This window comes from Puntigrus tetrazona, chromosome 11 (genome assembly GCF_018831695.1).
Source record: "Puntigrus tetrazona isolate hp1 chromosome 11, ASM1883169v1, whole genome shotgun sequence".
Lineage (NCBI taxonomy): Eukaryota > Metazoa > Chordata > Actinopteri > Cypriniformes > Cyprinidae > Puntigrus > Puntigrus tetrazona.
Window position 1 is genome coordinate 16559296 of NC_056709.1, and position 11573 is coordinate 16570868.

General features: G+C 42.1%; 1 protein-coding gene across 1 annotated transcript in view; it reads left to right on the forward strand.

The window, feature by feature from the left end:
- LOC122353773 (phospholipid phosphatase-related protein type 3-like) overlaps window positions 1–4423 on the forward strand; it is a 4819-nt gene extending 396 nt beyond the window's left edge. Inside the window, exon 2 of the mRNA XM_043251652.1 lies at window positions 28–4423. Within this exon, the coding sequence (XP_043107587.1) occupies window positions 28–1299 (1272 nt within the window). The 3' untranslated portion in view covers window positions 1300–4423. The remainder of the gene's footprint in view (window positions 1–27) is intronic.
- Window positions 4424–11573: the final 7150 nt, after the last annotated feature.

Here is an 11573-nt window from a genome sequence, read left to right on the forward strand (position 1 = left end):
CTGTATATTAAACCTCTATCATTCCAGGCTTTCCATGCTGTCGCCAACTTCAAATCTCCAGAGGACACCATCATCCCGCAACCTCCTCCTCTTCAGAAGGATGCTTTAAGGGCTCTGGCCCAGAGAGGCCACGACTCTGTCTATAACAAAGGCCACGCTTCTGAGAGCAATGAGGAAATAACATCACCAGCATGTCTAGATGGGCTGAACCGACCTGTACAGCGGGAGAAAACCTCGTTGGGAAGCTTAAAGAGAGCCAGCGTGGATGTAGAGCTACTGGCGCCCCGCAGCCCAATGGGTAAGGAGACCATGGTAACCTTCAGCAACACATTACCCAGGGCTACAGCTCCAGAGGAGCCAACGAGGCGTCTGGTGACAGTACCTGTTCCAGTACCACTAGACCCCATGAGGTCACAGCAATTAGTGTCTGAATGGAAGCAAAAGTCAATGGAAATGCGAGGCGGCAGCTTGCCCGATGAGGACACCAGTGATCAGGGCTCAGATGGCGGCAACGACACGACCACAGAGGAGGACAGCGTCCACTCTTCAGTTTATTCGTCTGTTCAACCATCAGCCAAACCGGCTAACCCCCCTGCAGGCGCAAGAGTAGTGATGCCTCCTCGTCCCCCAGCACAGCCTTCAGTCCCTCCACCTGTGTCCCCTAAAAGCGCCAGCACTCGGGCCAAATGGCTGTCCATCACAGAGAAAAGTGGTGCTAATATTCCAGTCCTCAAGGCAGGAAATCAGCCACGGATCATGCAGGTCATTGCCATGTCAAAGCAACAGGGACTCCTGACTGGATCGGCCAAATCGTCAGAGACCTCGTCCTCTTCTGGTACCTCATCCATCACGGGCACAGAATCATCGCCTAATCGCTCGGAACGCGACAGCGGTTCAGGCATCATCACGGTTGATGCCCATGCCCCCCACCACCCCGTAGTCCGTATGACCTCCAACCCCAATAACCCTTGGGAGTGGAGAGGATCTTCTGAAGGAAACATGGCTGAGTCGTACGAGCTTAAAAACCTCAACCGCGATGGTTCCCGTGGTTACCGCAATGTAAGGAGCGGCTCTCCTTGTTCCTCCACCAGCGAGCCCGATCACGGACTGCCCCAGCCTCCGCATCCTCCCCAACCACCACTTCCCCCTCAACTCCCACCCATGGGTCACACCTCAGAGGGTCGCAGTCTGCGCCGCAAGACCCCTCTAGTTCTGCTGGATAGGGAGGGCAATCTGAACCACATGGAACAGGACAACTACTACAAAAAGTTACAAAGTGGCAGGCATTACAAAGAGTGACGATGTGCTAATATATATGTGCACAACAACACTTTTTGGTCATTTGGGTTTAATTACATGGATTTGATCCCAAGAGGAATATCAGAATAACCGGATCCACTACACTTTGAGTCAGTAGAGCTTTCAGGAGACGCTGCTTCTGACGACTTAAGAGCACAATGGTTTTTGCCCTTTGCGTGCAAGCCAAACTACATTATCAAAATTTCCATCAGATGTATTGTATTTACATAATCTTCACATTATCAGAGTGTAAAATAAGGTTTGGGATTATTTTTATTGCTGCTCTTTTTGTTTATACTTGACTTATTTAAATGTGTGACTGAGATGTCAAGTTGAATTTATGTGTGTTTACGCACGATTGTTTAGTAGTGTATGTTGTAGTGATACAATAATAGAAAATATTTGACTGCCTTGTAACGCTCACAGTGAAAACCGATTTAAAGTGTTTTGTTGGCGCTTTATGAATGATAATTGCTTTGCAAAAGGGTAGCATCCGTTCTTCGTACATCTGAATATAATTGCTGATAAATTGTTCTGGACATACTGCAAATATACTGATGACACCCTGTGAAAAACAGTTCGAATAAGCACTTATAAATTACTTCATCTCTGTGTGTTAACAAGTGAGGTGAATTGGATTGTCTGTGAGTAATTTTAAACTGCTCTGGACTCTAAAGAAAGTATTCTCTCACAATCCATCGCATACCTTATAGTGGAACAGCAACTGGACAACAGGTACAGCAGGTCACACATTTTATGTATCATAATGAGAAGGAGTTTCCCGAAAGAAACAGCTTTTTTTTGGTGTAAATCACAAGAAGAATTTCTACAAACACTCTGGGATTTATCTGTAATAGTTAGCGGTCTCCTTGTCATGCTGTTTCCCAGAGGTTCGCCTCTAAATGAACTTGATGCATGTTATGTGAGTGTCGTCAAGGTGGAAGTGAAGCCTTGTCAGTGAAGAATTCCAATCTGTTATAATGTACGTGTGCAGCTGTCACTGCAGGTTAAAGTCTGTGTGCGTCAGCTCTCTCTTCATGGTGCTCCGAGCTGCTCCTGGATCTTTGTAGATGGTTGTCCTTAATGGATACTTCGTGCTGTTGATGCAGTTTCCGAAAAAAAAAAGACAACATAAATGACAACAATAAACAAGCTGCTGTAAATTACAGTGACCTTAAATTGTAATTTCTAACACACTGCAAACATTACCCCTCCCATTTTTGTACAGAAGTATTTACAATTTGTAATTTCATTTATGAAGTGTAAATCAAAGCAGGTTAGTTTTGGAGATGCATAACCAATGAGTAGACATTTGAGAGCAATGAAAGCTAAGCGAATTACCCTTTGCTACAGGGTTGCCAGGTTTCGCAAAAACAAAATTGCCCAATTGCTATTCAAACTTAGTCTAATTTTGTTAGCCTTGTGTTTACCAGGAATCCCTGGTAAAAAAAAAAAAATCACATTCCAGGGGGTAAAATACAAATTTTTCGATGGAGATAAATATCACATAATTGGAGTTGCTTTAACCCATGGACATGAAAAACAATCAGTGGCAAGAGTGTTAACGTAGCCTGATTCTGCAGGAAAACCATGGACTTGCAACACTGCTTTGCCAAGAGTTTGACTGACATGCGATCTGACCAATCAAAATGCTATATCTGCTAGTTCATTAACTTCAGTGGACTTAAAGGTCCACAAGGTGTCCCATACGCACGTGTAATATACCAAACCTAAGGATTACTTAGAAGTGTATGCATTGTTTTTGTTTGTCATTATTTGGCATTTGATTGTTACACTAAGCAAACTCACAGAAGAGCAACTCAGTAATTACTTCAGAGTAATATAAACCAATAAAATACAGCAGATCCGCAAACTGCCAGGCTTTTAAGTTCGATTCCAATATGACATGCTTGCATTTTGGGACCTGATTTTTAAACAGCTTGATTTCTCATTAAAACTGGATTTTTTTTTTTTTTTTTAAATCTCTGCACCAAAGATAAATTCTAGCCCAGAGCATTTCACAGCCTTGCTGAGGTCATACTTTAAATTCTTATTAAATGCAGATTAAACCGGCAGTGCAAGCGTTCATACATACGGAGTATGAATATGAAACTTTCAGATGCAGGATGCGGCAAGTCGCCAATAAAAGAGTGGCAGGAAGAGAAAGAAAAATTGAGCGCCTTTTCTTTTTTTTTACTATACTGAAAGCACACCATCTGTGACAAAGTATTTTTTTTTTACAGTAAATCAACAAAACAGTGATTTTTGAGTATAATGATTGCAGTGATTTTATCAAGAAACACTCAAGGCATCTGATGCCTCGACAGCATCCCACACCTGGGGTTTAATTATACTGTTGCCATGCAGTGTTCTGAGTGAGTACTGCAGAGATGCACAAAGCATGTTCTATCTCCTCTCGAGGCATCAACAATTAGCTTGCCGTCAATCTATGTGAATGTCAGACAAGATACATTTTAAAGATCTCTCTGTATTGAACTGCAGCGTCTCAGAGAGACCGCAGATGCAGTCTGCTAAATGAATAAATGTTCAGATCATTAGGCATGCCATGCTGGCTTACAGCTATATGTAGTAATGTTTCAAGTCTTTCTGAATCATGCTGTGACTTCTCAAGAAGCCGGCGGTGCATTTGCGGCCCAACTTGGTATCGTGAAATCTACCTGGCACCAGCATAAGCTTCTTCCACCTAGTCAACTCTGACGCCTACATACGCTCTCCAAACACGAGCAGTGCCCACGCCATACGCTGCAACTATCGTGAAGCACAAACAGAGCTCTGGCTGTTGCTATGGTGACTGGGTTGAGCAGTGGGGGCCTCTAGTGCAGAGCAATTTATCATTTTAATAAGAACTATATGTGTGTTTCAAGGGGTGGGTTTGGACTCACAGTCACAGACATACAATTCATTTGATTACGCCGAACGCTTTTGAAAAATGAGAGGCTGAAATGGATGTTGAGCCCTGACAAAGTTTCCTTCGTTTTCAGCTATGAGAGGTGTATAGGCTGGGTTTATTATCATGTTATCTGATGTAATCTTTTCACGAAAGATGAGAAAAGTCTCTCTGGAATAATGTCACATTTAAATATTATTAAACTGAAAGCTGACACTTTGTTGTATTCATTTAATATTTTAAATTTGAAAGATGAGAGATGTGTTGAAAATATTTCTTCTCGCTAATTAATTCCTGTTAAATGAGTTTGTGATTTTTATTCTAAATATATTTATCATTTATTCTGTTCTCCATCCATTGACAAGAAACTGTCCTCCAGATATTCAAAAAAGAAAGACAAAATAGCAACCACAGAATTTAATCAGCCGAACACACACACCAAAATGCACTCATGTTTCTTATATTCGTTCGAAATTATTAAGAAAACGTTGTCTGAGTTGTAAATGAATTGAAAACGAGTTGTCTGGAGATAGTGGGTGATGACTTTCGTTCACCCTCTCCTGGTATTCGGTTTATTCAAGTTGATTAAATTCAAGTTGATTAAATTTTCAAGAGCGTTAATGAAGACGGCAGCCCTTTGATCTCCAGGTGCTTTGTGGTGTTAACTCCTTTTTTTCGCAAAGCATTTAACCTGGGCTCGTGCACCAACTCAAATGTCACACTCTTAGAAGAGCTTCAATGCTGATGAGCTGACAGGAAGTGGACTTTACGGTCATCACCAACCGTAGTGGTTCTCAATTGATTAAGTGTTCAAAAATGCACAGGCCCGTTATACTAGTTTGGGAGTCGTAAGATCGTCCCTTGAACGGAATTAATAGTTTAATTCTGCAAAGTTGCATTAAATTGATCAATACTAGTAAAAAACAAACCTTACAAGACAATGCAATTCTATTTAATTACCTTTTGAATCATCATAGAATGATTCAAGAGAAAAATTAAGCATAATAACTGTGTTGTGTGTGTGTGTGTGTACATATATACACACACACATATAATTACACTCAGTAAAAATAAAGCATAAATAAAGCAAAAATAAAGCAGAGCATCCTTACATATAAACTGAATTAAGCTTTTATTAAAACCAATGCATCCTCAGGTTTCTATTTTGGATAAACTGAGAAAAAACAGCACCTTTTTTAAAATATATTTTTAAAATCTGCCGTGTTGTCCAAACCTCTCGTTACAATTAAAATCTTTACGCTCGCGTGTGTGTATAACGGATGAATGTAAACCCATTACAGTCCTCTACATGTGAGGATCACTATGTAAGCATATTATGTTCGATTTCACGCTAGTCAGGTTTCACTGATCTATTGAATAACAAATAATACCTTAAATCTGACTTTTCTTTTCACACCGTTGGTGTGACGGACAGCATCATGCTGAAATCAAAACCTCCTCCTCCTCCACACACACACACACACACACACACACCGCAGCCATTTCAGCCCCCTCTCCTCCTGACAGAAATTTAGACTCAGCAAAATCTGGAAGGATGATGATTTGAGAAAAACCCCTGATTCCGGAGAGTTTGTTTCGTGTGGTCACCGAAGCAGCGCACTCGAATGAAATGATCTGCCTCGTGAGTGATCATTTAACCCTGACCGCAGAGGCCAAGAAACCACCCAGATGGCATTTCGCACCCACCGCCTCCACCCCGCCGCTTCCCTCTGCCTCCATTCCTTCCTTTGTGTCCTCCCCGTGTCGGAGCAAGAGGGAGAGAGAGAGTTACGCTGGCAGCCCTCCAATCCCCTGCGACGGCAACATTTCCATTGATCACAGCAAATGGAGACATGTCAAGTTACCACGGCAACTGGCAGGCCAGTGAGGCGGCTCCGTCTGCGTGAGGAGCATCAGGGTGGAGCCGTGTGGGCTGGAATCCTTCAATAAGAGAAGAAAAGCCGTTATCTTACTGCTCCGAACATAAAAGTGAGATTCGGCGCTCCTTATGCGTTTGAATATTTCTGATAGGGTTTGAAGCCATGCAGATAAAGCTGTCTCTGAACACATTTTGGAAAGCCCGGTTGGTGAGGAGGACAAACTCATGCTCAGACTATTAACAGTGTGTATGTATTTTAAAGATGCATGGCCATTTCATAACAGGTATCTACTGATTCATATTATAGAGTCATATATTGCAATGAATGCACAGCAAGAACTGGTCATGTACTCCATCTACAGGCTGCCGGCTCGACGCACAACATGACTGGGATTATATAATCTCCAAAAAACGCGTATCTCATAAAGACCAGTCTTATATATAATAACACAATTACATAAACTGTTTTGAGCTGCATCTCTCTCTCCTTAGATAACATTACTACATGCAAATATTTAGGTACACCCTCTACTTTAGTTCGCGTGTAAATGTTTGCGTACATTTCCAGTTGCGAAAGGGGTATGTTAATTATTAATTATGAGTTAAGTTCTAGATGCACTTGCAGAAGGAATATTCCCTCTATTTAATTAAAAGATCGAAAGGTCTCATTTAATTATTTTACAGCAGAAGTGCATTAGATAACATTATTTTTTGGTTAATATTTTGATTTATTACGGAGCCGCTTAAGTGGGAAAAAATCGGGGTAGGAGAAAAAAAAAATCTTTTGCGTTCCCCCTTGTGAAACTTTGCGTTCTCTGGACTTCCTGTTTACTTTACGCTTCCAGCGTTTCGGGCAGCCCCGTGCGTTCATAATAGAGCAGTTTTTACTTTGAACTTGGACTTGGCACGGTTTTGGGGTCGCGAGAACACACGTGCCGCGAGAGAACGCGAGTTTTGCTAGAGAACGCCAAACGTTTTCAAGAGGACGCGACGTTTATTTTTTCCATCCCGAATTTTTTCCTTCACCGTTAAGCGGCTCCGTATGTTCGTGTCTTTATATATACATAATAAATATGCACAGTGCACGCATATTACGCAAACAAAAACGTTAATCTTGAATGCGATTAATCATTTGACAGCGCTATTATTTTATTTATTATTACATTTTTTATCAATGAAATTATTTTAGTACATATATATGTATATATTAATGCTTGTGAGTTTTGATTTCAACCGAATCTCATGTTCTCTTTATCTAAAAAAAATTCTTGCAACTCACTTTTACATAGACTCGTCCACGAGGGGGTGACAAACCCCCCATTTATTATCAGACCGGGCCAAATATCCTTTAATATAAAACATCATTAGATGCGCATGCACGCAAAACTCTGATCTCCCAGGCGCCGCCGGATACTCAGAGAGTTGATGAAGAGATGCTGCATGTTTAGAGCTCCTTGACGGGGACGGGGACTGTGTTTTCCGGGTCGCACTGGTCTGATCGTAAGGCAGAGAGAGGCAGATTCAGGGGAGGGACGCCAGCAGCAGCAGCAGCAGCAGATGATCCCGGTCTCACTGCTCGCACACAGGCAGGGCTGACACTCATGGTACTGCGCCTCTGAGAAAAAAACTAACACTTCACCTGAAGAATCCACCTGAAATTTGAGGGAAACCGCATTGGGACACTATGGAGTGAGTACAGCAACTATCTTCTTTTAGTGGGCAGGCCGGTGCGCCCCTGGCCCTCGTAAGGAGTGAACGGAGCCACACCTGCAAAACATCCCAAGCTCCGCTCTTCTGCTGCAATTCGCACACAGAGAGCGGCGCCGCGTGCGCGTAGCCGTTTACGCGCCGCTCGCGAAATAAGCCTGCGTTTTTCACTTAAAACGCACGCCGTTTTATTGCCGTGTTTTGCGATGCGTGCTGTACGGCGGATAACGGCGAGGCATCCAGCGGCGAGCAGCATCCAGCGCACACGCGCTCTGTACGCGCCCCGCGCTGCTGACAGAAATAGGTTTCTCCTTCATGCCTTTGACACTCGGCGCAGTCGTTTACGTGCCCGATTTAGAAGCAGCATGCCTATTTTTCTTTGAGGCACTTAGTTGTAAAGTATGCTATTCATCTGTACTGTATGTCGCGCACTGTATTTAACCACGACTGCGATATGGAAATAGACACGAGGCCGTTTGTCGCTAGTGCTGATATTAAGCACTACAGCACGATTGTGGCTGAGGAAAAATTAAATGATGGAGTAACTTACGCTTAAGGCATATATATATACATTTTTTGTATATTTTATCCACCACTGAAATAGACCGAAAAGAAGCCAAAACAGTAGCTTTGCGTCTAAAGAAGCAGTCAGCGCTGAATAAAACCTGGATCTGGATCTACATAAAAATGGAACAGACTTACAGCGCCTCTTTTTTTTTTTTTTGGAAATCCATTCCGGGTTTTATATTAACCGCTCCATTCATACTAGTGAGCGAAACCCATCCGTTTCCGGTTATTTTAGCTGTACAAAATAGTTTATGCTGCGAAGTTTCTTTGCTATAGCTTAGTATTAATTTAAGTTAAATAGACTAGTTTGAAGTGCAAATAGTTTTGTTACTGTTTACTGTACTTTGTTATCGTTTTTATAGCGGCTGTCTCGAAACAATGCTGCTTGATACCGCAAATTGATGTTTCCTATAATATTATTTAAACTATGGTAATCATAAACACATTAATTTGTAGTGCCAATAATTTACTACCTACCTATAGCAACTATCGCGCATAGTCTCGCGCATAGAAAATAAATTCAGATGCTGTTTTAAAAGCTCCACAAAATGAAACAACTCTACTTTCGTTTGAAATTTAGACAGTGCTTGGCAAGTTTAACAAAAAGTCATTAGGTTATTGCTAATTTGCATACTGAATGGTCTGTTTTCTTGCTTTAATTTGCACAATGAACAGTGATTTTTTTCTCTCTCTGATGCATTTCTCTGATTTTATTTGCTTTCTTTATGCAATATAGTTATTTGCATCATTTCAGTGTATTGTAGACTGAATTAAACTTGTGCAATGCATTACAAAATGTTGAGTTATGGAGATGAACGATGGCTTAGTTATGGTACAGGGGATGCAGATCATTTTATTGATGTGCATCTGAGTGAAACTGGTTTTAAAAAACGTAAATGTTCTGGTCATCAGTTGTCGATTGAATGGAGGCGGAGCTTGTGGTCGACCGGGTTCAGCCGAATAAATGATTGGAAAAATCCGGCATGTGTCACGCTCGAAAAATTAAGTTATGACGTTTCGATTATGACAAGGTCAAAATAGCAATAGATAAAACATGCATGAATTAAATGAGCAACAAGAAGCATCCATTTTACGTCTTTACTGATAAACAGTGATAATGAAAAGAGATTTTTCTTGATTTACTTCAGAATCTCTTTTTTTCCCTCCAGTGTCTGCTTCAAAAAAGATTTCTGTAAGCATGAAGGGAGTTATATGCGAAACGGCCTAATAATCCGTGCACTGAGAATCTTGTTTCTCTCTGTGAAACAGAGGATACATACATCATGACTGGGGCTTTAGCTAGAGGAGCACAGACAACTGCCGGCAGACTTAATTACTCTAATGTACTGGAGAGAGCCAGAGAGTGAGGGCTGGGCTGACAGTTGCTCCTGGAATCTGAATGAAAGGCCCTGCCCATATCGGATGACACATGCCTCTCCATTAGTGACTCGCGAGGGTCTGTCTGAAACCCCATAAATGACCACTCCATTCAGGGGACGATGAAATTAGGCGCTGCGTTATTGGCACAATGAAAATATCTTCCTCGAAATAGGATCTGAACTGCTTTTAGCCGACAAAAAATGCGGCGGTAATGGCGTGGATAAACCTATTGTGTATTTTGGGCAACGCGTGTCGCATTTTCATGTCCATAGCAGTTCTGGTGAAATATGAGAACACCGAAGCCGCTCTTTTCTGTTTCAGTAAATGCGGCGTTATTATCCTCAGCCTTCAGCGAGGAGGTTGACGGGCACATCCGTTCCCGTCGATGCTGCTTTGAAACTCAGCGTGCGTACCGTTTCCCCACCGCCGTCCTTGAGAAGTGCTGATTTCTGCCACATGTGCTGAGGAATGCTGGGAAGCTTCAAAGGACTCATCAGACTGAGCTGAGCCCTAATGAACAAGCACGAATCTGCTCGGTCGGGGTTCTTCGAAGTCGAAGGAAAGTGAGCGAGAACTGAAGCGCAAGGGAAACCCTTCCCTCAATTCTTTAAAATGAATACATGCACGCTTCCTGTCCGTTTTTGTTATTCTTTTTCGCTCTTTTATTCACTATCAGTGTGAAAGGAGCTCGGGGTTATCGCATTTATGGCCGACACCCTTTACTGACAATATGGGGTGAGGTGGTATAAATCAGACAGTGTCCTATCCGTTCTATTCATTGAACAGTTCATGAGTAAATCCACAGGGATGTGCTTGTTTCGCCGGACGGAACAGTGTTTGCAAAAATCTGTCCTTAAAGGGGCAGCTCATTATTTACTAACCGAGCTTGTTCCAAATCTGTATGACTTCCTTTCTTCAGTTGAACATAACCAAACAGTTGACTTGCATGACAGGCCTAATTTTTCCCATACTATGGAAGTCTATAGGGACCGGCAGCTGTTTGTTGGATTCCTCACACTCTTCCCGTTATCTTTTTATTCGTTCCAGCGAGTCGCACAGGATTAGATTGACATGATGGTGAGTAAATGATGGCAAAATGGTCATTTTTGGTGAGCACTGGCGTTAATTTTAGTGCGAAACACGCAGACGCGTGTATCGCCGGGCCTTCGGGTTAATAGCACCAGCAGAATGTGGCCTCTCATCTCCCGCCGCTCAGCTGCGTCTGTGACCCCATAACCAGACATGATTACGGTGCTATGACTGCAATTCTGTCTGCGAGGCTGTCATGAGCCCAAAGGCGCATGGGTTAAACTTGCGCTATAAATCAGTCGGTCATAGAGTCATAGAGTCGGTCATCTGTGTTCTGGCTGAGCATGTCAGTGAGATCTGCTAGAATTCTCTTTAGACAGAATATGGGACCAATCTGTGGAAATATTTAACGAATTCAAACCTTTTAAAATATCACCTGTGTAAGCCGAGAGGCCTCCATCCTTCTACTCTCCTCCAGAAGCAGCGCTAGTAAAGGTTAAACCAATAATCTCTTGGCATTGAAGTGGTTAGCCTTGACATTTAAGTGTGTTTTACTGAGTTATGGTTATTAGTTTTGTTGGGTCATTATAGGAGCATGGCTCATTGGACAGATTCTGCTGCTGGGATGCAGGCTTCATTTGTGATATTGTGGCATTCATTTTGTTTAACTCTCAGGGTCTTTCTCAGGAAATTATGTTACCAATTTCCTTATTAAGTTGTCTTTTATTAATTGAAAGTATAAAATATGTAATTAGCTAAGTCTATTATTAGTTATTTTTGTGCTGTAATATTTAACCGATATAT